Here is a 26,376-nt window from a genome sequence, read left to right as displayed (position 1 = left end):
AGTTAAAATTTTCACCACAGTATCTCCTTGTATCCCCCTGATGTCTGAATTAAAGGGAAATTTTTCTATTTTGATTTTAGGTCATTAAGCCACATTGAGCCCTCAATTTTTTTTTTTAGCCCTCATATTTGCCTAAATTTGGACTTTGATGATTTATTAAAAATGTTTCCCTATTTTTTCTAGACATTCGTTTTGGGCTCTAGTGAAGTGTTGTGTTCTCTAATTCATGGTTACATTTTCAGAGTTTTTCATTTCAATAATAACTCATTAAGCCACGTTAAGCCCCCTTTCTGGGCATTTATTTTTTTGCCTGTGGGAGGAGACGCAAACACAGGGAGAACATACAAACTCCACACAGAAAGGACTGGGGTGGAGATTCAAACCCACGACTTTCTTGTTGTTAGGCAACATTGCTAACCACTGAGCCACTGTGCCGCCTAATGCAATGCAGCTACAAGGTACATATCCCTCCCTTACACTGGAAAAATTATCTTACCATTTTGCATAAACTCGTTTGACATGCCGTTGAAGTCTCCACAGAGTCCACAGGTCTGGTCCTTGTACTTGTCATCAATTTCAATCTGTCAACAAGCCACAGACAAGGTTGTTTATGAAATATCATAATTCAGTAATTAATAAATGTTGAAGTTCTGTGTAGCACCAGACAGTTTATTTCAAAACATCCCAAAAACTCGGTGTTCAATATCCTGCTTGTGAACTCTAAATTTGGTAAACATCATTCTGTTTACTTTTAGTCTCATATTAAAATCATATCAATCTCTATTCAGACTGTCTTTTAATCACATCAATCTTCATTAAGAGGTGTACTCAGCAGTATTAACTTAAAGCAGCTGAAGTTTGCATTGTGGTTTTCAGGCTTGGTTTATCATTGTATGCTTATCTCTCCTCGACATAGCACACAAACTCACCCAGTGACTCACTCCCACCATGCATTGGTCCTTGATCAATATTTGTCAGACTTCACTCTATTTAAGTATTTAAACTTCTCAAGACTCTACACATAGCTTTGCATACATGCATGCACACGTGCACACATATAAGTGCATAAACATAAACAAGCTCATGCAAGCACATAGATACTGATCCTGTTGAGTCATTCACATCTGGCTCACCATGTGTCCCTCTGTGTATTTGTAGATCTATTCAAAACCAAATGAAAATACACATCTGGGTTTGAAAAAAAAAAAAATAAGGACACACATCTACACAAAGAATCCCTGCATACCTGAGTATTTAAGTATTACTATACACATAACAAATAATGCAGGTGTCCAAAAGTCGCAGTATGTGAGGATTAGTACAAAAGCGATTTTAAAAGCTCAGGGAATATGCATATACCGGTATGCAATATTACACTACATGTTTGAAGTGACCCAAATCTGATTTTTTACGTATCTGATTTACTGCTTAAGGTGTAAACAGCAAAAAGTCACATGATGAAGTCTGATTTGTGCCACATTCATATGTGGAACTTATCCATCTCAGCCTGCATGTGACCAGTGTCTAAACGGCAATATCGGATTTTTTGTGGCCAAGTGTGTTTTTTCAATGTCACATAACGTGACACAACAACGTAATATCCTGGTCAGAGTTCAATATATCCATGGGTCAGTGACATTAGTTAGCCATGAGTCCACTACCATCAAAAGTGGAGCCAAGAAGAAGTAAAATGTCTTCTTTCATTGTGGGGTAGGGTGACCAGACATGCCGTTCTCCTGGGACAGTCCCTGGATTTGGTGCTTTGTCCCCGGCTGGCAGGGCCCCACGAAATGTCCACAGATTTCTCCCTCTTCGGACTGCATTTGTTACCAGAGGAAGTCTGCTGATTGTCATTTTTACCTCAGGACCACATGAATTTGATCCTTTTGGCTGTCTGGATGGGATTATTGCAGGACAACGTTGGTAATGTAATTTTATGATTTTAATGCAATCTGGACAATCTGTATTTCTCCTATAAATGACAATAAAAATAAGGGGCTGTATCATTTCTGTCTGATTCCAGATTACGCCTACTGTGCAGAGTATATGTAATTTCTTAATCACATAGCATTAATCCGGACTGTACTAGAACTGACAGAGGATGTGGGAGTTTGTTATAGTTTGTTACAGGTTATTAACGTTGATCTGCACGGGATTGAAATCACAGAAATCACTTCGGTAAAACCTCCTCTAGTAATATTGTCAGGGATTCTCTCCAGATACCCCGGGAAAAATTACAGCAGAAATGACCAACCTACTGTATTGTATGAGTGACGTACTGGAGTAATTTTAATCGCATCTGGATTGACATCTGGTGTTTCACACAATTACCGATTTGCATTACATCAGGATCATATAACCAGTGGCTGGTCCAGCAGCATCACTTTAGATTGAACCACACGTTCCCAAATTCACTCTCAAAAAACTGGTCACTTCATTGTTGGGGGGGATGCTTTGGTGTAAACTATAGGAGGGTAGTGACAGAAACAGAATGATATTCGATGATGTGTGTATTGCCGCAATACAGCTATGTGTGTGTGTGTGTGTGTGTGTGTGTGTGCATGTTTGTGTTTGTGTTTCATACATCAAGGGAGTCATCCAGGTTCCAGATAGCTCTAAGTCCCAGTTTACACTTGACAGTGATACTAGATGTGGTCTCCTTGATGGTCACCCCAGCAGTGGTTGATGGCAGAGAGACCCTGCAACAGACAGAGAAGGTCATCTTTAGATAAGATAGGAAGCTGCCTGCAACAGACACAGAAAGTCATCTCTAAGCTCACAGGGAGGAGGCGTAGAAGAAGAGTGGCGGCCATGTTTAAGACATGCATATGAAAACAACTGGGAGAAGCCACACTTTTTATAGCCACACTTATACTTTATTGCAAATATTTTCACACAATATGTTTTAGTCGTGTAACAGAAAAGGGTTCAAGGATTTCGGAAGGCTTATCAGATTGGCAAATTTTGGTCTGGAAACCTTGCCCACAGGAGGTCAAAGTGCCACAAATATTTTTTACACAAAATTCTTAATGGAACGCGTCGTGACTGCCGCCCACGCAGTGTAGTGCCAGTGCCAATGGGGCTAAGGGCTTTGGTAACAAACTAATAATCACAAATAACGTTGATTGGGAATGGGTCACTGAATCGCTCCAGTAAAAATGGCATTACCACTTACCAGGGGCCTCATTCATAGAATAGTCACTTGTTAACGTTACAGTGTATCCAGTAAAAATGATTCATCCTTACACTCCAAAAGTACAAAATGGTTCATTCATTTACATTCCCACAGGTGAATCCACAGGACAGTAGGTTACTTGTTCTATCTAATCTAACACAGAATTCAAATCTGAATAACTGAAAAGTATCAACAAGACAGAAGAACTCCCCTGTCAACAGCATGTCTGAATTAGGTGAGTGTATATACGTTCGTTTCCATAAAATATTGACCGAGGCGAAGGGTGTGTCGTTTTGCGCTTAAAATATAGCGGCTCCTTACCAACCATGGAGAAAAAAAGAGAAAATAATATTGTTAATGACTCTACGGTCACTACTGGCTAGGCAATTACAATACAAGGTCTGTAAACTCTTTCCTTAATACCTCAATAAACATTCAGACTCCTGACTCATCTCCAACTACCTCTAACTGTATGCTTGATGTGTTGTATGTTATGCTGTAAATGTATGTTTCTTGTGTTAGTGTTTTCAGTGTATCTGTGTTTCACCTGTACTGGCAGTGGAAACAAATTTCCTTTTTGAGGACAATAAACATCTATTCTATTCTATTCTATTCTATTCTCTTTGCTATAATTTGGCTAAAGACAACCCAAACAACCCGCCGTGATCCAACAAAACATTGCACACATATAGTCATTTCTTTCTCTTTGGGTTGGACTTTATCAAACTAGTTTTACACCAGAAATGATCCACACCACAGCCGAATGGAAGAGGACCGAGGCCACATGGCATGTTCACACCTATCAAAATGATCCGAACTTGGCAAAAAGTTTGTATGCACCTACAACAATGTAGGTGTGAAAGCCACCTTAACACCCTTATTTGACTAGGACTTAATTCCCAATATCATCCTCTCATATCAAATTGTAACACAGAGCATTTAAGGGAGCACAAATCAAGTACAAATCAATGAAAGAAAGCTGCAGCAGACACAGAAGGTTGTCTTTAAATGAAACTTTAGACTTAATACCCTTATTTGACTAGGACTGAATTCCCAATATAAAAACTGACCAGTGTTTCAGCGATCCTGAAGAGTGAACTTACGTCTTGCCGTTGACGACCACGGAACCCTTGGAGAGCTCCACCACGGTCCCCTCCAGCTTCATGATGATGCTGCTGATGGTGGGGACGTCGTTGACTATCTTACGCCTCATCTGGATGTTGAAGTTCTCATAGCTGCCCTTACACTGGGAGGTCAGGACATGGTTGCAGGTGGAGGGCAACTGGAAGAAGTCTCCATCAAATGTCTTATAGTGAAAGTTTCCCCAAGTTGTGCACACTCGGTTGACGTGAGATGCATTAGCTGGGACAAGATAGTAATGATTAGCTAAGGGAAACAAATACCTACATTGACTGCAAGATATTATAAGCATCCTTTTAGGTTATAGTCACCTTACCTGAGTTCAGGAGCTGACTGTTTACAGAAGGAATGATGTTTACTGCAGTAAAGAGAACTCATTAGTTGCGTCATTAAAATGCTGTAGTTAAATTAACACTGTAGAATACCTATAATAATATTATATATATATATAGATATCTGTTACTGTGCATAGGATACAGCAAATAACACTTAATGTGCACTTTTCGGCCCCATTTTGTATTAAATAATCAAATGTGTAGTTAGTGATAATAGTATAATGCATAATATAGCACAGCCCAAAGAAATGGATGATTAATGATGTATGTATTTCATGATCGTCCAAACAGTTTTGTTAAATAAGGCCAGAAGCACATTATGACATGATCTAAATTATATATTACAATTTGCAAAATTAAATGAAGGATTTATATTTATTTGCCTTTACAAACCAAAAGAAATTTGGTTAAGACAAGCTAGCAAACAAAAAAACATGGCCAAATATTGCTCAGTAGTGCTTCCTTGTAATGGTGTGCTATCTTGGCCAGGTCTCCCTCGAAAAAGAAATTTTAATCTCAAGGGACTTCCTGGTTAAATAAAGGTTAAATAAAATAAATCAATAAATAAATTCAATGGTGTATTTAAAAAATGTCTTATACGGTGTGCTTTCTTTTATCTTCCATATAAAAATGATCTTGTCTTCATGGTGCAACATCCAAACCGCTATTTATAATGACCAAAATTATTATTTTAATTAATAATGTGATGGTGAATGTAATGACTAAGAGTTTATAATCAATAATTTGTAAGTGATCTACTAACCAGTTTGAGTGAGTGCTGAGCCAGCCAGCAGCATCAGGTAGATTAGCCTCAGTGTGGATTGGATTCCTGTGGTCTCCATGCTGGTCCTGAGGACTGACCCACTATGAGAGGACACACCTAGAGGATAGCTGCCTTTATAACCTGTCAGTCAAGGTGGAGCTATATATGCTCCTTCAGGAAGTTTGCCTTAATGTGTTTGTGTGTGTGTGTGTGTGTGTGTGTGTGGGGGGGGTTCAGCTCCAGTCCCTCCTTCATTCTACCTATCCTGCAATGTGGTTGGCCTGTACTCAGGGATGTGACAGATGACATTTACATTAAGTTAAATACATACTTAACACTGTGCATATTGTACTACTATTTCTTTGTTCAGCAAACATATCTGTCATCACTTTCATCACTGTGTATAACAGCTATTGAAAACAGAAGAAACAAAGCCCTCTTTGATGAACCACACAGGTTGATCAGACCCATCTGACTGTCATATGTGTTTTTTTAGACTGGTATCATTAATTCCTATTCACGGGCCTAAATTGAACTCCCCTGGATGCTGTATTAGCCCCTTTTAAAAGCCAGTGGAATGTTACTGTCTTTGAAGAACTGTCAGTTTTGATGTTACAGTCAAATGGATTGCTCCGCATGGAACTTGAATCAATATGATTATTATGTATCAGATTACCATGTCTGCTGAACAGAAGACCAGAAGTCCAGAAGAACCTCAACCACATTGTAGTATAATTTATATGGTATACAATTAACATTTGTGTTTTGGTCTGAAGACCTTTCTGTAGACATACAAGATACAACAAGAAGGTTACAGTGAACCTTACATATCGTTGCTGTGGGTGAAAACCTTGTATCGGTAAAATGTTAACCTTTCAGGAACTAAGAAATGCAGCCTTGTTTTTAGCTTGACCAAGAAGCATTTTCAAGTTGATCCAATGGGGTTTGAAAGGGTTTCAAAAGCCCAAGGGTCATAGAATTTGGTCAACAGAAAATTCCTTCAGTTGAACATGAAAATCACCAAAATTGGACCAATCAAAACCTTGATAGTATTGCTGGCACAGCGATTGCGTATTTCTTCAATAATTCCTACAAGTAGTCACAGAGTTTTCTGTCTTAACCCCAGGGGTTTCAAGGTTTGTCTAAAAACCAAAACATTGTTGCTCTTGTTTGAGCTCCCTAGCAATACCAACAAAAATGAGGAAGTTGAAGCCCTCCTCTCTTACATGGTAAATATCATTATTTAGCTCTTAGTCCTGTACGTCTATTGTTCCATAGAAAATTGGTTTTAATCTTTCCAATCAATTTAGTTTTGGTGGGGGACTTGAAGGAAGAGACTGAAATAAACACAAACATTGAGGTAGAATGTTTTTATGGCACTGATATGCTTAATTAGGGGCGAGGGAAGCGATGACCGTATATTAATGGAAGCTGTTATAGAAGCCATTTTTTTTATCCGAAGTTGTTGGAAGTCTTCTATGTTAGGAGTGATCTTTACTTTCAGATATCTAAAGCCATGGGGGGGCATTGTGGAAGGTAGTATGTACAGGTGGCAGTTCTCAGAATCTTTGAGGTAATGGATGTTAGATTTGTTATTTACTTTATATAGTACCTGGAAAACATGCCAGAAGTTGTTAACAAGTCTGTCAATGCTGGCAAAGACTCTTCAAAAGCAAAACTAGATCATCTGTATAAAGAGCTACATCCCCCAGTAGCTATACCTTTGTTCAGTTAATATAGCGCTTGATTGATATAGAGTAAGGATGATGGGGGCACATTCCTAAAAGGTTACAACACAACACAACACTGTTAGTTAATACTTGAGCTATACTGTACAGTTACTGTACAAAATTTATTGATTTGTTGAAATTTACTCCAAAACCAAACCTCAATAGATTTCAAACAGATACTGCCATTCTACTTTGCTGAGTGATTTTTGTCATCAAAGGATAGTGTGGCCACATCAGGGGTTTCTTTTTCTGTACATAAAGTATTGAACACTCTTCTGTGATATTCAATTGCAAGTTCTGGTAAGTACTGTTTGAGTCTCAAAGCTATTACTTGTGCCTGAGTTAAGCACTGAGATAGGTCTATATGATTTGCAACAAGACAGGCATTTTTGCCTCCTTAGCAAGGTTTAAAAAGAGAAATGATTTCATGCTGTTAGCCAAAAACTTGCTCTGAATTCATAATGTTCCAAATTTAAATAATTAAGTGAAGCTTGTGTGACCTGAACAAATAGCCACAGTAGTGCATTTGTATCTTCTACAATCTTCTTTTGCAAGTATCTTGTAGTACAGGTCCATGCAGCTGGGTCAATAACATATACTTCTCCCATCCGCCCCTCAAGCTTCATTTTTGATTTACATTTTTCAGGAAACCAACCATCATGCATATATATCCCAAATCTGCATATATGCAGTTACCTGCTTGTTTTCTGTCATTTCAGTCCTCCACCAGCCTCAAGGCTCCATCCAGCATTAGCATGGGAGGAATTTTGTTATCCTGTAGTCTTTCATAGGGTTCTCCATCCCATGCTATTAATGGGGTTTATGTCGAAGCTACACCTAAATATTTTCAGTTTTTTAAGTTTCAATAAAGTTTCAAACATTGATTTATTCAGCCTTATTGTCATCTGGAAATGATGTTAGCTGATATCATGTTACATTTTAAACCAGGCAGAGTTTAACTGGTTATGTCTTCACTGAATAGGATGTGTGAAGTCAGTTGTTATATGACACACAGGTATTCAAAGCATGGTCAAAGCTAGATTAGACTGCACCAATGCCCGGTTTTATAAAGATAAACTTAAACTAGACATTATGATGTAACTTTTAGTCAAATTTGACAATTGACAATTTACATGTTGCATAAAAATGACTTACTAATAGCTAACCAAAGACTTACATTCTCAGATTTGTGGGTAAAATAGGACACTTCAACCCATCCACCTTAAGTGAAAGCATTTTGACAGGATGAGCTAAAATTAACTTACTAACATAATACAGCTTACCAAGGGTGTATACCCCCAGACCCCCTAGCACAGATATTTACCTCCCATGGGGGAATCCTTGAGACCCCCTTGCTTTTACTTCATCTGTTGATGAAGAAAATGCAAACACAAATACAAACTCAAATATGTTGTACTTTGACATTGAATATCTAATTAGACGGCATACTCATTCAGTGTGTAAGGAGTCGCAATATGCACCAGACCACACCCATCCCTTAGTTGGTTTTGATCTGGTACATTTCCACAGCCAACTGGGAGTAAAGAGCTATTAGAGCAATATGCAATAGCTTAATATCTCTGGATATTGAATACAATATGGCGCATTGTCCTGGTGTAAACATGACGTATGTTGCTCTAAGGAGGAGTTGGGTTGGTGGAGTTGTGTTGATGTTGGAGGACTGCGTATGCAAGCCACAGTGACTCAGCTCCGTAAGTCCAGGATATGGATCCTGTGGCGCATCTTTAATGAAAACTCTTCTATCTGCAGTAGATGCACAATAATTTGAAAATTTAAGATTGTTGTGATGTGTATGCATTGCCTCATTAAAAACATAGTCATTTATGTTTGGCATGAATTTTATCAATGTGTCTCTGTATTCATTGTATCAGAAAACTGCCATCTGTGCGGAAGGTGTGGTCTTTGAGATGTACAGGTCTCTCTCTTTAGAGTATCAAAAAAATGGTCTCATGCCCATTTAGAAGTGAGATACTTATAAATCACAAGTTTGGCATGGATTTTGTATTATGTCAAGAATGTGCATGTACAGTTACAGATAAGAATTCCTTTCAGATCCCTTGGGATCCCTTATTATCTCTCTCTTTTCTGTATTTGCATTTGAAATACTGAGAAAGTCAAATGCCAAAATGTGTGCATATTTGCCCCCTGTTGTCTGTAAAATACATTCAAATAGAATAACATAAACCTTTTTAAAAATAAATTCTGATTTAACAAAACATGCATTTCAAATTGTTTCAAATATGGAAACATATTGGAGATTTGCCTCATTTTGTTGTCACAGCAAACAGTTTTACCCTCTGAAGTCAAGTGCTACCCCCAATTGTCTAAAGATCTGGCACCAACTGAATTGAATTGTATGTCTTGTTCTCTATATTCACCGTATGGATGTATTCCAAGCAACATATATTCCATTGCATGGGAAACTTGCAAAGCATTATTTCATAGTCAAATCATAGACGGTGATCTTGATTTGCAGTCTTATCTTCTAGGCAGTATTGATGATATATTTGATATGTTATGATATTGGTAGATATTGACATTTGGTTTTTTTTAATGAGTTTTGCACACCACAGTTTCTTTGAGTACTTTCAACAGCAGTATTAGTGAGTATCATTTTATTGTGGGAGTTTGATTATTTTATACTGCAGCAATTTCTGAGCAGCTAATTGCCAGTGCTGTTACCTATATGAGATTTTCACCACAGTAGTATAGTGGGTGAGCTGAATATGTCCCTTCTTTCCACAGACTATGCTCAGTTACTTACCTGCTTTTACTTAGGCAATCATATCAAAGTGTAGTGCTCTTCATTTGTCTGTGTTGTCAAGATAATTTGCTTTCATTGACGTATCTGGCTAGATAAATGTTACATTAATTAAACATTGATATTTACCAAGACTCCTAAGAATACCTGTTCTCCCCACCCATCAGTATGTGAAAGGTTTGACCTGGGGCTGTGTGCTGTGTGGTACCGCCTTGCCCAAAGGCACTCTGTCACACTGGGAGTATTTGTCTCCTACTCTCTGTCTCCCTCGGCTTCCGGGTGGTGAGTTTGATTGCTCTATCATCACAGCTTTACCTTGCTCTTTCTATAAGACCTTTATCTCCCAAATCCTAGGCAAACACTCTGGGCTGGGGAGTAAACTGGATTCAGGATATGGCCACAATCTGTAAGCAGGGAGGTGTTAGGCGTCTCACACATCCTGATGACTCATGGGCCATGGCTGAATGTGTTACCAGAGGTCATGGTGGAGGCGGGTTCACACACGGCACCTTTAAGAATGAATAAACACGTTTCATAACAACTAAAACCTGGCTAATTCAATGAAATGGCTCAGCAACCATTTTATGTCTTCAAGCACCTGTGTATGTCTACTGTGTTCCTAGATGGCAGATGAAGTGTTACCCAGTACTACTATCTGGACTAAAAGAATATGCAGGTTTATCTACAAATCAGACCGATTGAATTCAGTGGTTAAAAATTAACCTCATTAAATAGGCAACAGAGCAGCCGGGATTTGGTGTTTTTACCTGAGGCATGGCTTTCTCAAAGGATGGTTAATGCAAGACTTGTTCTCAAGTAAACAGTGAGGTTAAAGGTCATTATGTGTGCAAGAGCTAACCTCAACACATTTAAATCTACTAATTTCTCTATCATCAACAATGAGATATGGTAGGTAGACATATAGCTATAGTATCAATGTTTGCCTAAAGCTCTAGCTCTAACCCAACTGGAAGGATGGGTCTTGCAACCTAAAATATGCTGGTAAAACTAGCATAGCATACCCAGACTTTGTATGAGTGGCAGTCACTCTACAGGACAAATGCTGCTCTTTTCCCATAAAATGAGTCCGACCCCAGCCATACCAACTAGATTTCTTTAGGTGGAGGGACTGTTAATGCTCACAGAATTGTGACCCAACGCTGGGTTAGAGGACAATCCCCTCCTCCAAGCCTACTTATGGCATTTGTACAGTATCACAAAATAAAAATAAAAATTAGGATTTCATTTGATTAGAGCTACAGTTATACCTAATTTGAACAGTATCCTAAGGTCTAGAGGATGAGCTCCATCCGCTTCATATATTTGTATTACAAAGAATGAATGATGACTACTTAATCTACAGTATTTAGAGCTAAGGTTGAAAAGAATGTGAAATTGTGCAGCTAGCATAGCAACAATTAGACGCACACAGACACACACACACACACACACACACACACACACACACACACACAGTTGCAGCAATAAACCAAGGACAGGAATGGACATGCTTAGCCTGTAGCCAGGAGCTTTATTAGTGAGAGTTCTACATGGTTGTGTAAACCAAACAAGCTAAAAGTAACTACTGTAATCTAATACATTATTCCACAGTAAGGTTACACATAAATAGAGGGTTCATCTATGCAGATGACAGTTTAAAGTTTACACTGCCTACTAAAGTTATGCGATTCAATTCTAACCATTAGTTAAGTTATGGTTCTATAAGTTCATTGCCACTGCATGAGTGGCTGTGGTCACTGCATCTCGTCATTTTCTTTACTGTTGCCTCATCTCCTGCGTCGGCGCGACTTCAAGCCGGAGGGAGTGGCTGCCATTTCACCACGGCCAATCACGGTGCACTCTGTTTTAAGGCACCCACATTTATCGATGTGGGTGTAGGTGTGGGTCATCTCAGTGCCATCGGGACAGGAGAGTTGGATCTGGCGTTGGGACGTGGCTAAGTCCTGACAGCAGGAGCAGGAGTGCTGCAAGGAATTCATCCTTAAAGAGTAGCTAAGGGAGGAGAGGAAAACAAGTAAGGATAGACAAAAAATACAGGAGAGTTGGGGCGCATGAAAATGAGAAGAGACCAAGGAGAGGGTTGGGAGGGAAGAGCAAAAAGAGGAGGAGGAGAGGTAGGAAGATGAGAAGGTGAGCAAGGCAGAGAGGATGGACAAGAGCAGAGGGAGGTGAAAGATGAGAAAAGGAGAATGGTGAGAAGAGACAATTGGAAGTGGGAGGTAAGAAAGAAAGAAAGAAAGAAAGAAAGCAACAGTGAAATCAGAAGACATTTGTGAAATTTAGGATTATAGAGCAACAAAGTATAAAAACGTATTATAGGAGGTCAGCATCTGGAACAAACCTTGTTCCTCCTAGAAGTCAACTTTTCAGGAATTGAGAACTCTTTGTTTTTATCATCATTATTATTTTTCAATGACATTTGGAATTTTATGATTTCAGTCAAAAAATAGTTTCCGTTTGAAAGGTCATGAAAAAATTCTATTCATGGGGGGAAAATGTCACAAGTAAATTTCAGTTAAGAAAGGAACATTAAAAAAAAACCAATTGAAGATGCTTGAAGACTTTTTCATGGCACTGATGATACGGAAAAGGAGAGGCTTATGGTTGTGTCATCTGAAGAGGAACTCACAAAGTAAAGGTGTCACAGGCTCCACCACAGGAAGTGATGTTAACCAGCTCTTTTGCGCGGCAGCCCTTGTTCTCCAGGTAAACCCCGGTAGTGGTCACGTTGCATTGGCGACCTCGCACAATGCCTGGACCAAGCAGGAGAAAAGCAGGAGAAAGTTGAAAGGGAATACCACAATTGACTTGATTTACTGATCATAGACTCTCATAGACAAGGGCTCTTCAAAAAATCTATGTTTGTGGGACAGCTCTATCTTTTAGAGTGAGATCACACCTGCGGTAGGTTTTCTCTGGTCCGAACCATAGTGAAAAAGTTTATTTTGCAGCATTTTTGTATGTTGTTTATTTAGGTTCAAACTGCCCGGTTATAAGCAAACCAGGCCTTATAACGAAAGTCACATGAACACAAGTAGCTCACACCTTCTCTGGTGTTCATACCAGTTAAGAACACACAAGAAATAGCTGAATATGCACGTCTCCTTGAAATGAACTACAGGATTTTACCCCTAATCAGGCTGACCGGCCAATTCCTGGGCACTGCTTGACTGCACTCACTGGTCCTTTGGTGGAATGCTTGGAACGCGCTTTTATGCACATACTCATTATCTGCTCTAATGTTATTTCTCTTTTTTATAGGGGTTAGTCCGTCACACAAATTGGTTGGGGCTAGGGATTTGTTTTTTTTATCTCTGATCCGATCCGAGTCATTTATTGTTGATTATCTCCCAATCTGTATTATGTATTGTGATGCTCAAAATGAAGAGCTTGAAGAGAGCTTCCTGCATCAAACTGTGTTGAAACGTATGGTTAGTGCTAATCCTACAAATTTCTGCCAACTATTACAGTAAATAATCCACAGTTCTGAAATACTAATGGAAGCGATACGTACAGGTATGGCAGCATCCATCTGGAGCTATGGTCTCCGTTCCCTTCAGACAGATCCAGAACATATCAAACATTATTATTCACATCATATTCTCTTACTGATGTTGCATTAGCAAGTCATTTGTGTAAGGGATCACATTTTGCAGTAGGTGGCAGTATGCTCACATCGCTATAGCTCATATTCACCAGTACATTTGCAAAGTCTTTTACTGCTCCACCCCTTTTCCTCAAACAATAACCTCATTATCTGTCATAATCTGTGTTTTACATGTGTGTGTGTGTGTGTGTTAGTGAGTGTGAGTGTGTGTGTTTGCCTACAGGTATGCAGTCCTTAGGGTCGTAGGGAGGACATAGAGTCTTGGCTTCGATAGTGACAAGCTGATTTCGAATCTTCACACACTCATAGTTCACACAGGGGTTTCCAGGGGGAATCCAGATGCTGCCAGGCTGAACAAGACGAACCACAACAACTTCATTTAACTTCCACAGAAACAAGGCTTATAATTACAATCATTACATGCACCCATGCATGCTTGCACACGCACATACACACACACATGCACTTTCATTTAACCTTTATTTAATTATCTCATTGAGATGGAGATTTATTTTTCACCTGAGAATGAAAAAACATCCATAAACATGACAAAGAAAATCCACAATATAATCCAGTCACACAGTCAGCAGCATACACTATACCAAGAGGCACTTGAGCTGCCCACCATTAAACATAACCAGTTATGGGTTTGTTTTTTTTGTTGTTTTTTTTAAATAAATTAAGCTAATCAATGCATTAGCAAATATTTGTCAACATACTTGCCTTCACATAGCACATGGATATTATTAGTATGAGTTCCATATCTTAAGGATTAAGAATCAGTTTTGTCAAAGTGTGCTAAGTTATGCAGGGGATAGGGTTTCTACCATGTATTGTTCTTGAGTTATTGTGTCCACAAGAATGTGTCTACAAACAGACAGGCAGACAAACACCGTGATGACACCCCATGTACCATGGTAGAGGGTCATAAAAAGCAGTCGCAAACATCATAGAAAATGTGAGATATCATTGCTTTAAAATCATTGAAGGGGACCAAAACTTCTAATTCAAAGTGATGTTGGTTTATTGTTTTATTTGATAGGATCCCCATTAGCTGCTACTATGGCTAAACAGCCACTATTGTGTGTTCTCTCTCTCTCTCTCTCACACACACACACACACACACACATGCACACAGACACACAAACACATACACATATGTATACCAACCTTAAAGGTGTGTGTGGCATTGCTTGGTAGCATGACAGTGCAGTTGGTTTGGACACACGTTCCACAGCATTGGCCAGGGATGGTCTGGTACTCATAACCCTGGACACACACACACACATGCACACGCACAAACTTAGTATACACACAACCAAGTCATACACATTATTTAACCAACAGCAAGTACATAAAGGACAGGATATGGGGGCGAGAGAGAGAGAGAGAGAGAGAGAGAGAGAGAGAGAGAGAGTGTATTTCTATACTTATGAGGAGAATGTCCACACAAAAATAGAAAGATGAAGAAAATCCAAAGTGAGGACAATTTGCAACTTCTCACTGCTTTAAGGGATTCATTTAGGATTGTGACTTGTGTTTAGAATTAGGTTTAGGTTAGGGTAAGGGTTATAGCAGGGATAGGGAACTATGTGCCATGGAGTGCTGAGAGTATGCAGGTTTTCATTCCAACCAAAGACTATACCAGGTGATTTTACTGATTAGTTCCTCCTCTCTGGTTGAAGATATGATAATCGGGCCTCATTTATAGAATGGTCGTACAATCAAATCTGATCTTACCAGGAGCAAGTACAATTTAGGTGAAAACAGGCTAACTTAGGTAAGTGTATGAAATACTACATGTCTGGTAGATGCTCTCCGCTGGTAATGACAGATATTAAGACTGTATTTAGAGTAAAGCTAAGAAAGGATATGAGGAACAGCCACATCTACAATGCCCTTAACACAAGTAAATTGTGCATAACCAAAATGTAACATAGGCTATTTGTGATGTGGCTGTTCCTCACTTCACCTTCGCTTTACCTCTTTTTTCTCCGACATCTTCTTCTTGATGATTCTGCCGCCAAAAAAGGGGTCAGAGACGCATTATTTTTTTTCCTACCCCATTTTCTGGAAGACCCGCCCCTACTCTGCCTTTTCTTAGTAATTTTATAATATGTCTGAGGAAAATGTTGATATTCCCAACGGCCTCATCTTTTTCCTCTGTCATTATGCCTTTGCAGTTCCTGCATTACGTTACCCGCTCGCTAGCTAGCTAAATTGTTAGCCTTGGTGGCTTCTAGACGCAGCGTTGCAGCGTTGCAGCGTTGCAGCGTTGCAGCGTTGCCTAGCAGCGGTGCTCTCACGACTTAACCACTTGAACGCCAAGCATATCGTGTACACGACTTCCCATGTCGTAACCACGAGCTCACGAGTTCCATTTGAAGGCAGCATAATTAAACGCCATAATCATTTCAGTGTTTCCCACACATAGGCTTTACCTGGGCGGGCATTTTCATAATTTTCAATTTTTTCATCCATCTGAGAAAGAGACACCATCCATGATGTACACAATCGGACTCGCTCCACAGAGAAAGGCCGAAAGAGAGACGCAGTATTTCCCATACGTTAGTCAATGCAGCAGTATGTCAGTGTGTGAATGAATGAATGAATGAATGAATGGGTGAGGGAGAGAGAGAGAGAGAGAGAGAGATTTCTCTTACCAGATGGCAGTGTGTGTCACATGGTAAAGGTTTGCAGTCTATTGTGTGATGGCTACTGTCATCTATCAGGCCAGTACAAATGCACTTCTCACATGGGCTCATGGGTACCAGGTCTCCAACCTAAACAGGCAGGGTTAGGGAGATCAGCCCAGTCAATGTATGATCACTGTACACACTATAATGAAGATCTCTACACTTTTCAAGAAATGCTATCTTGTGGCAAGAGGTAGAAAGAGGACTAAAATATCAAGTAGAAGTACTGTTACTTTGGTGAAATTTGACTTAAATAGAAGTAAGATTACTGGTGTCAACATCTACTTATGTAAAAGTAAAAAGTAACTAATTTCAAATGGAGCAAATGGAGCAAAAGTTATTAAGTTACTTAAAAAAAGCAGACATTGTTACATATGATCTTTCCCATGCAATGCAAAAAGGACAAGAGTACAAAAAGCAAAAACTTAATTAAAAGAAAAAACGTAGTAAGAAAGTGCATAAACAAAGCATTCAACACAATTTATGAATGTTTCTGATGCTCATGGAGAGCCTACAAAAAGTGTTTTTCATATAAATAAATGCCTGCTTTGCTACTCTTTATTGCCGACTGATACCATACAATAGCAATTCAACCTATAACCAGTTTATAAAAGATTTTACATTTGCTGTTCTGAACATCTGGTATCAGGTAGGACATTCCTGGGAAAAACACCAGCATTGCCTTTCCAAGCTGAAAATTGCCTCTTTTTCTTTTGAACTGGTTGGTTTCACTATTGTTTATTAGCTGCAGTCTACATTGAGTATTCTTTATGAATTACGTTGGGCCAGTGCCTAGAATGAGTGCAAAACACCAAGGCAAACTCATTACGATGGTGTTGCCAAAATCAAGAAAAGCAGAATCTTGCTTATTATCACTTTAAGCAAAATTACTTCATAAATGATGTTATTAGTTATTTCCACCCTTGCACCCACCCTACACATACAGTATGTCTGCATATGTGTCTTGTGGCTGGCTACTGTGACAGCAGGGGGACAAGACTTAAAATAAAATAGATTAAATAAAACCATTTTCTATTCTATTGTATTGAATTCTATTCACTCCATATCAGTTTTATTTGGACTTGGTGGGTCTGAATTCTCACCTGATATTCATGGTGGTTGACAACGCATACATCCTTTTTAACTGTGAAGGAAACAGTAATCCTGATCAATTAATGCATTAGAAATGTGCTTCATGGTAGTCAAATGGAACCACATGGATTCATATGCAGTTACAATAACATGCACTCACCCCACACACACACACACACACACACACACACACACACACACACATACATACACACGCTGTACACTCACCACAGACAGGTTTGAGGCAGCAGACTCCCATAGTGGTGTTTACAGTAAAACCAACAGGACAGGAGGGCACCTCAGGGCACTGCTTCACATCACACTCTGTTAGAAGACACAAATGGATGAATGAAGGAGGGAATGGTGGCACTACTAAAATAAGGACTTAAGTGCTTGTTGTCCTGTTAAATACATAGTATATTGAGAAGGAAAACCATGATTATAGTATATACTTAGGACTCACCACACTTCTCCGTTGGACAGCAGCCTGTGGTGGATATGACCTTGACCTGACCTTCATGGTCACAGCTGAGGGGTGCCAGTGCTGGACAGGGACGTTTACGGCAGCTGATTTGCAGTCGTTTTTCCTCACATATACAGTTGTCACAGCCACTTGTCCACGTCTCATTGGGCTGAGGACACACAGCGGGACACAATATTTGTTGTTGAACATGAGTCAAGCAACATATCACACCAGTGGTTATTATCAAAGTGATTTGGTTATAACTAGTTATTCAGAAAAGGCAAAATAATTTACCTTCTTCAATATTCCATTTGGTAACGAACAGAAATCTATTGGAAAAAGAGACAAAATATTAAATCATTAAGTCAGGCTACTAAATGCTAAATGTACATATATCATCTTAAAACTCATTTTTTAGACTTGTTTTTGGCACTGCTATTGATGATTTTATGTTTTTTAGCACTTTGTAACTTTGTTTTCAAAAGTGCTATATAAATGTATACAATTCTGATTATTTTCACACCGCATATTCTTATCATAGGTTTATCATCAAACCTGGTCTAACAGTCTCGGTTACCCCATTGCTATGGCGCTATACTCTGGACTAGCCCAAGGTTAAATGTCCATTTGAACACTTGGTCAATGTTGCAGAATAGTCGATCTCAGGCCAGTAAGGTTGCTTCTTCGAATTAGCAAAGGCTGCCCAAAATAATCAGCAATGGTCATGGGGACAAAATGGGATATAGAATTGTCTCATTTTTAGATATTCTGGTGGTTCAGTAAATCTTGCAGACAGCTACAATTTGGTGGTTATTCTGCTTTTAACAGCTTGTCTCTCTCAATCATGGAGATGCTGTATCTGACACTTCCCACTTAGACATTAGCCCATATGATCCTATTCCTTGCATATGCTGAAGAGGAGCGGCTCACCAGTCAAACAGCTCGTGTATAAAAATGTACATTGCCAGGTATTCAACCAACAGTAGAAATGTTGATGATTCAATACAAAAACAATAACAAAACAAAAAACAAAACAAAAAAAGTGTAGGCATATAAAATACCATCACAATTTTTTATGAACTATAGCTATTGCTATTCTTTATGATAACAGAACAATACTTTTTCACCCTTGAAATGTATTCTTTGAGGTTATTTGAGGCAGTGAAAAAGAATATAGAATATGAATTAAAGGCAAGTTACAAGTACAACCAAAGTGCTATCAACTCTGTACTCTGTATTTAAAATCACTGTAAGGCCTGTCACATACTCAAAGCATGTAATGCACAATTACTGCTGAATGAACAACTACCAATGAAGAAGTAATTTCCTATGTAAAAAAAATTATAATGGCGGTGACTCAGTCAGAAGAGACACTGGCTGATCTGGGATTGTCTTCCTGACATAAAATGCTGGATATCCCCAAATTTTCTCCAGCTTAATGAGGGTAAATCTGAGGTTGTTTTATTTGGCCCCCCAAACGCCATCAGCCAGCTTCAGCATCACCTTCTACTGGATTAGCACCAAGCTATATCTCAGACCTTTTAATTCCCTACAAGCCAAACTGCTGCCTCAGATCATCAGGCAGGGGTCTGCTAGTCGTTCCACGGTCCAAACTGAAAACTAAAGGTGACTGCATCTTCTCATTTAGAGCACTTTTATATGATTGCCTTTTCTTAATTGTTTTGATGTTTTTATTACTGCTTTCTATTACTCATCTCTGTTTTATCATTTGGCTTGTATTCCTTTATGAATGTCTATTTCATTTATTTTCTTTTACTTTCCTTTTTAATTAGTGTACCTGTTTTATCATTTCTTCTGTAAAGCACTTGGTACCTCTGTTTCGAAAAGTGCTTTTGAAATAAAATGATCATTATTATTATTGTTATTATCTGGTGCACGTACCATCTTCTTTTCAACTTTCTGTTTTGGCGGCGATGGAGAATGTATAAATGTACACATTCCTCTACAGTAGCCATTTTAAACACTATGCTCACATGTCAATGCTCCAGATAATATGTTCTACTTTCATTTTCCATACTAGTGGCTTTGCTCCCCCTTGTGGATACATGTAGTATTACCTCAGACATGGAGCCTCAGTCCAGCAGCTATAGGAAGCTGCTGGATGTGCTTGTACTATGTAAGCAGACAGCTAAATTGCTGTTTGTATGGGATACAATTGTATATACTCCAGCATATAATCCCATTCAAACATCGATGAATGCACATAACATTATGTAATTTTTGATGATATTCAAAGGTAACCAACGGGATATCTTTACTTTTAACACAGCTGTTGCCATACTGCTCTCTGCCTGTGTCTCTTACCACAGTTAGGCAGGCATTCATAGGAGTCGTCACTGCGCAGAATGGTGCCTGGTGGGCAGTAGCAACCCTCCAGCTTCACATCTGTCATGGCACTGAACTCATTGAGGTCATAGATGAACTTGTAATTGTACCTGCAGACACAATAGCACAGGGTCAGGGTCACACTACAGAGGCAGAGCCATTTGAAATCCTCAATCCAGGATTCCACTCCACCGTTATAAGTGAATAAGAGAATGAACGATCACTGATTCATCACTAAGGCCACTCACAATACTTATTTTGTTTATAGTACTAGAATTATAGTACCTGAGATCACAGGTAGGCTCCACCACAGGACCACAGGCTTCATATACTTTAGGACTCTGGCATTTATATTCTGTGCAGACAAGAAGAGAACATAAACCGTGGCTTTTTTATGGCATTGTTAATAAGCAATGGACATTCAAGTGATGCAGTTGTAGAATTGTGAGAGTAGGTAATAATGCTTGTTGTTAACATTAAATATTTTCATTGCATACCACAGACTCCATCAGTGGCGTTCCTCCAATCAACACATATTCCAGCTAAAGCACAGGCGTCAGCGTAGGTCTGTAAGCTGGTGCAGCCGATGATGTCAAGGTGCATGTGGCACACATCAAACTCACAAGCCAAAATGAATGGCTCGTAGTCAATCACCTTGTGGCAAGCCTCAAACACACTGGGGAAGATGTGATTCTCAGTCAGTATGGACAGTAGACACAAACTGGATACATCAATACACATTATTAAGCTTGGAGAAGTGAATGAACTGATTTATGTGCCTCTTGTCAGGTCAGTTTCAAGGCCCTCTTAAAGGATAAGGCTGGTGTTTTTTAATTCATTGCTAACCGTCAACAAATCCTATGAAAATAAGAAAATCAACAATGCGTTTGCTCTACTCCCGTTACTTTCTGACTTCCCACGTACCATTTTTAGCCGTCAACCCGGAAGTCATTGGCTCCAATTGTAAGCTAAACACCTTGAAATACAGCTCACAAAGACATAGTTTCAATTTTAAAAATCGCTAACTGTTACCATGAAAAGTCAGGCTATTGTAGTTATTACCAAATCAAATTCAAATGGGAACAAATTCTTCATTACGCCGGGGACTATTTTCGGTGCTACAGTACGGAACTACTTTCCTGAGATCGCAAACGTGTCTACAGCCGGCTTATTAAGTTGTTTGAGGAAAAAGTCGGCCGGCCCGGTGCATCACGATGATGAAATATGTTGCCCAGAGCAGCAGCACGGCTCTTTGACGTGTTTTTAATCATTTTTTTAATACAATGGAGTATTACACCAGCCTTATCCTTTAAGACGTTTAACACCAAGTTTGTTTGAAGGGTTTTTTTCCGGACCCGAGAACATTTACGCCCAAAGTCTGTTGGTAGCATCATACTAGCAGCGCTTCTCAATCCTGGTCCTTGGGGCCAAGAGTACTGCTGGTTTTCTATCCTACCGGCTAGACAATTGTGTTCACATGACGTCCCAGGTGTAAATCAGTCCCTGATTAGATGGCTAGAATGAAAACCAGCAAGGCTTTCAGTTATGAGGACCAGGATTGAGAACCACTTTACGAGAGTTTTGAAGTGTTTCATTCTTGTGGGCTCATTCTTAAACTCTGCAGTAATATAATGGTCCACAAAATCTGCAACCTGGTAATTTTACCCAATTCATAAATTTACCACACATGTGAATACCGTGACAGAGCGATAATTGATCTTTACATATTTAATACACATGCATGTGTGTCAGTACAATGGACCGTATAGATGTGTCAGAGAAAACCACCCTCTTCATGCACGCCTACTGCTGCAATTGCAATGTTGGCCATGATAAATTGAATCATACCAGATCGCAATTGGCTTTTAAAACTGCAATCAGAGTAATTAATGATTGCAAAGTCGAATTGAGCCATATTTATTAAACATGTTTAATACATGTTTCTAATAACGAAATGTTATTTCACATTTATGAATGAGAAAACACTCTACCAGGACAGTACCGTGACAGCCCCTAACGTCACGCTAAACTTTTATGAATAAGCCCTTTAGAAAGCAACACATAGAATAAACCAATTTTCACCTCAACTGCCTCAGTTTTCTACAGCAATTATACTATGCTATCAAAGTTATCAAATGATATATTGAGGTATATATTCAACACTGACACATATATTCCCTTCTCCCCATACCTGCTTTTGATGATCTCACAGATGGTTGCCTTGCAGGGAACTGGCACAGGGGGCGTTGTGGGGTAAGCTGGTGGTTCACAGTGAGTGTTGTTAACGTGCCACTTGTGTGCCATGTTCGGACATGATGGATCAATTTTGCCACTGGGCAACATGCAGTCATCTGTCCGGTTGTTGTCACATGTTCCTAGAGGACACACATTATGAGTGAGATCATGGAATACCTGAAGAGAAACTTGTACAGCTCTAAAAACACAAAAACAGAGAATCTCTAGGATCATGCAACAGGTCAATTTGTTGTAAATTGATTTTTTAATTCTAGGAAATTACAATCTTTAGCATTAGCAGAACCCGGGAAATTATAGGCTGTTATCGAACACGCATGATTTCTAGCACAAAATATTCCACTAATAAACAATATGCATTGATTTTGCTATGGTTCGGTTCAAAATCATGCAATATAGATAACATATGGGACAAGAGAAACTAGTTCCTTATGTTCCTAGGAAGGATAAGATGTTCATAATTTCTGTGAACAGCTCGACTGACCACACTGTCCCTCGGTGTTGCCGCTGAATTCGTCATAGGGCAGGTAGATGCTGAATTGGAGCCCTGAGAAGGTGATTTTGGCCTGGATGGCTGGGATGACCAGCAGTGTATCGATACCATTGGTGGTGACACGGAAGTCATGATTCTGGTATGCAGGATCCACACGCTTGTCATTCACATAAATCTAAAACAAGAACCATTATGATATAAATGTCAAAGAACTTTCTAACTAAAATGATTTGTGCAGCATCTACTGAGATGGTATCAAAGCTACTACAGACTAGGATCAGGTTGCGTATGGGTACAAGTCCAAACCAGTTAAAAAGTTGTTAGGGTTAAAAACCTGTTAAGGTTAGGGTTAAAACCTGTTGTTAGGGTTAAAAACCAGTTAAAAAGTTGTTAGGGTTAAAATATAGGTAAAAAGGGTTAATGATGGTTGAGGGTTAATAATGCAACTCAATTACCAGATTTACGAAAAAGCCATGTATATCCTTCTGGGTAATGAGGATCTTGTAGCTCTGGTAGAAGATGGTGAGAGACTGAGGACAGGACAGGCCATCAGGTGCACCACAGTAGTAGTTGTCAATCATAACACTGAAGTTGTATTTGGGCAGGATCTCTTTCACCAGCCAGTAGGAACAGTTGCCTTGAAAACTGTAGTAGGTACCATCAAAGGTGACATAGTGGGGGTCTCCCCAACCATAGCAGATACCTTCATACACAACAGATATTCAAATAAATATTAATACAAACACCACATATTGTTTATATAAGATCAAGTTTCCAATGATATTTTCATTCAAACGATACACGGTGTCAGTAGTTCAAAATACATAAATAGATATTAAAAGTCAAATGAAACAAAGTCCAGATTCAAGATGCTGTTGCATCTTGATCCTGAGGATTTTGCTTCAGGCCAGACTTACATTGGCATTGGTACTGGAAGCAGCATCCAGACTCATCATAGACTTTGAGAGGAGGAAAGTTGTTTTCACACACTACAGGCACAACAGGCGCACAGTGTGTGTGGTTATAGAATGCCTCTCCATGACGACATATTCCTGTAACACACTTGCTTTCCTTCCATTTTTCACCATCCTATGAGGAGAATACATCATGATTACACAAAAAAACAGAAAACAGAGTATTTGTATTACCATACTATAAAACCACATGATTTCTGGGATGTAGAGTGAACAAATTTCTTAAAGTAAAATACACCTAAAATACACAGAATACATCTAAGAGTAAGTACCCATCTTGGAGGATTCAGTTTAGTACACTGTATAGGTGACTGTGTGGTGGTAGGTAGGGTGGTGGCGGTGGGGGTTTGTGTAGAAGTCTCAGTTGTAGCAGGAGCTGTTGTGGTAGGTATAGGACAGTGGTGGGGCTCGCCCACTACTTGACAGGTCTCATTGCAGTAACCTATGAAACACCAGCCATCATGGTCGGACACATTGTAGATTATGGAACCTAAGAAAGATGGAGGGAGATGCTGATCAGTCCATCATGCGCAACGCTTCACTTATGCTAATATGAGATTGTGCCAAGTTCAGTGCAGTCAGGTTAGATGTATAGATTGACACCTGCACACAACTCTATTGTTAAATAAGTAGGAATGGGGCAATGGAAAAACTTAACAAAACCTTAGTATTACTGAAAAGAATTCAGATGCCTCTCAAGTCTCAGGGGTGCTTCTCAAAATATAATATGTGGGAATTTCATTCTCTTGCAAAAACAATGTTTTTTACAAGTGGACTTTGTGGATATTACTTTGATCTGCTCAACTCAAGCAAGGCCCGCTATTACCAGAGAGAGAGAGAGAGAGAGAGAGAGAGAGAGACCACTGTCTAGGCCTATATCACAAGGCTGATGAACAAGTACTTCGGGCCTGCAGTTACAATATTGCCTATATTGGTGCAGCCTGTTTAGTAACATTTTAAACTAATGTGTAGGTGGATTTGGAGGTAAAGTCTAGGACCAGGGGAAACTTAATGAATCATGAATCTGGGGCCATGGGATCTGGAGCCAGAGCTTTCACTTGCATAAGGAAAAAGGTAGGGCACTGGTGGTTCTCGCTAGATGGAAGGGAAAGGCATTGTGTCGTACCTCAACCTGGAGGCTTCTGCGACAGTAATGGACATGATTTTCCGGAGCCCAGAGCTAAATAATTATTGAGGACTGTAAATTGTTGTGTCCAGCCTCAGGAAGAGATATAATGACTGCATAGTGCATACTAAGAAATGTCATTAACATGGTTGATGTTTTTCAAATTAGTGGGGAACAAATTACATTTTTGCATTTACAACAAGGTTTTCATATAATCCAAAACCATGTAGGACACAAATTTGAATCTAATAAGATCTAAAATCCTATTGGACTATCTAATAGAATCCTGAATGACCAAGGACACATCACTTAAGGTCTGTGCTAAATGCAAGAGTAGATGAACATGTGTTTTAAAAATGTCCTTATTATTCTTCCAACCCAAAAATAAATTACCTTTTCTTGAGAGTTGGTGGGCTTATTGTGCCAGAAGTTTATTTAGAATTTAATTTTTATCGTCTTATCCTTTTTATCTGGTCATTTGTTTTTGCATCCCTTGTGTTCTGTTTGTCACTTTGTGACAAATGTGTTTGCTGAAAGCGCCCTATAAATGAACTTGACTTATCACTAATTATTCATGGCTAGGGCTAAAGACAAGACCTAAATTTGGAAACAAATCTACCTTATCAGACTCATCACTTAAGGAGAGACTTATTTTTTAAAACAAATTTGTTTTACTATTAGGAATTTAATTTTGTTTGCAGCTGAATAACACCAAAATAATAACAAGCCGCCAGGATCATTTCTGAGGTAAGTTTCCTCTGCCAGTAACTTTCCTAACCTTTCAGTTTGTTTTCATTGTTCTTTTCCAGTTGCTACTATGGCATACTCATACATATACTGTACATGAGTATGAGTATGACATGAGGGCTTTCAGGTGACACCTTCTGGCAGCCATATTGGAGGTCCTCAGCTTTTGGCAACAAAGGCTGTGAATGGCTGATTGTGTTTCTAAACTTATGACTTGTCTCAATAGAATTCAACAGACATGGTTGGTCTGTATTGTTTTTATCTGGGAATAATTTTGCCACGGATGAATGGTCGATTTTGTGTTAAATAATGACAGTGTGTTAGTAAGCACATCATTGGTCAGCTAACCATCACTGTCTTGTAAACACATCTGATTTGCACACTAGCTAATGTATCTTGTAGAAGCTACTGGTTTTGGCATTAATTAGCATCAACCAGCTGGCTAGTACTAGCTAGAAAAGCCAAACAAACAACTATTTTTGGTCAACCGAGGTGACTCTTCACCAGCTACCGTACAACACAGTGTTTTGGAGTAGAGGCTAGGGAAAAAGTTTCCTGTGAGACAGAAACCTAAATTTGAAAACAAATCTACCTAAACAGACTACTCACTCACTGTAAGAATGTTAGTGAATG

The 26,376-nt window shown here is 39.1% G+C and overlaps 2 protein-coding genes across 2 annotated transcripts in view; both read right to left on the bottom strand.

The window, feature by feature from the left end:
* The window catches only part of LOC139918263 (uncharacterized), a 62,977-nt gene extending 57,485 nt beyond the window's left edge, over nucleotides 1–5,492 (bottom strand). The window contains exons 1-5 of the mRNA XM_078284209.1: nucleotides 5,414–5,492; nucleotides 4,632–4,673; nucleotides 4,279–4,537; nucleotides 2,585–2,699; nucleotides 497–581 (exon numbers count right to left, since the gene is read on the bottom strand). Coding sequence (XP_078140335.1) covers nucleotides 497–581; nucleotides 2,585–2,699; nucleotides 4,279–4,537; nucleotides 4,632–4,673; nucleotides 5,414–5,492 — 580 coding nt within the window. The remainder of the gene's footprint in view (nucleotides 1–496; nucleotides 582–2,584; nucleotides 2,700–4,278; nucleotides 4,538–4,631; nucleotides 4,674–5,413) is intronic.
* Nucleotides 5,493–11,440: 5,948 nt separating this feature from the next.
* LOC139920816 (mucin-5B) overlaps nucleotides 11,441–26,376 on the bottom strand; it is a 53,257-nt gene continuing 38,321 nt past the window's right edge. Inside the window, exons 37-54 of the mRNA XM_078284164.1 lie at nucleotides 24,169–24,360; nucleotides 23,814–23,885; nucleotides 23,352–23,599; nucleotides 22,888–23,071; nucleotides 22,342–22,525; nucleotides 20,648–20,826; nucleotides 20,436–20,505; nucleotides 20,130–20,260; nucleotides 18,099–18,133; nucleotides 17,805–17,973; nucleotides 17,570–17,665; nucleotides 17,353–17,393; nucleotides 16,217–16,336; nucleotides 14,724–14,822; nucleotides 13,775–13,903; nucleotides 13,461–13,500; nucleotides 12,576–12,699; nucleotides 11,441–11,938 (exon numbers count right to left, since the gene is read on the bottom strand). Coding sequence (XP_078140290.1) covers nucleotides 11,713–11,938; nucleotides 12,576–12,699; nucleotides 13,461–13,500; nucleotides 13,775–13,903; nucleotides 14,724–14,822; nucleotides 16,217–16,336; nucleotides 17,353–17,393; nucleotides 17,570–17,665; nucleotides 17,805–17,973; nucleotides 18,099–18,133; nucleotides 20,130–20,260; nucleotides 20,436–20,505; nucleotides 20,648–20,826; nucleotides 22,342–22,525; nucleotides 22,888–23,071; nucleotides 23,352–23,599; nucleotides 23,814–23,885; nucleotides 24,169–24,360 — 2,339 coding nt within the window. The 3' untranslated portion in view covers nucleotides 11,441–11,712. The remainder of the gene's footprint in view (nucleotides 11,939–12,575; nucleotides 12,700–13,460; nucleotides 13,501–13,774; nucleotides 13,904–14,723; nucleotides 14,823–16,216; nucleotides 16,337–17,352; nucleotides 17,394–17,569; nucleotides 17,666–17,804; nucleotides 17,974–18,098; nucleotides 18,134–20,129; nucleotides 20,261–20,435; nucleotides 20,506–20,647; nucleotides 20,827–22,341; nucleotides 22,526–22,887; nucleotides 23,072–23,351; nucleotides 23,600–23,813; nucleotides 23,886–24,168; nucleotides 24,361–26,376) is intronic.

Source organism: Centroberyx gerrardi, chromosome 1 (genome assembly GCF_048128805.1).
Source record: "Centroberyx gerrardi isolate f3 chromosome 1, fCenGer3.hap1.cur.20231027, whole genome shotgun sequence".
Lineage (NCBI taxonomy): Eukaryota > Metazoa > Chordata > Actinopteri > Beryciformes > Berycidae > Centroberyx > Centroberyx gerrardi.
Note: the sequence above shows the minus strand (reverse complement) of the source record. Positions and strands in the feature narration are given on the sequence as shown.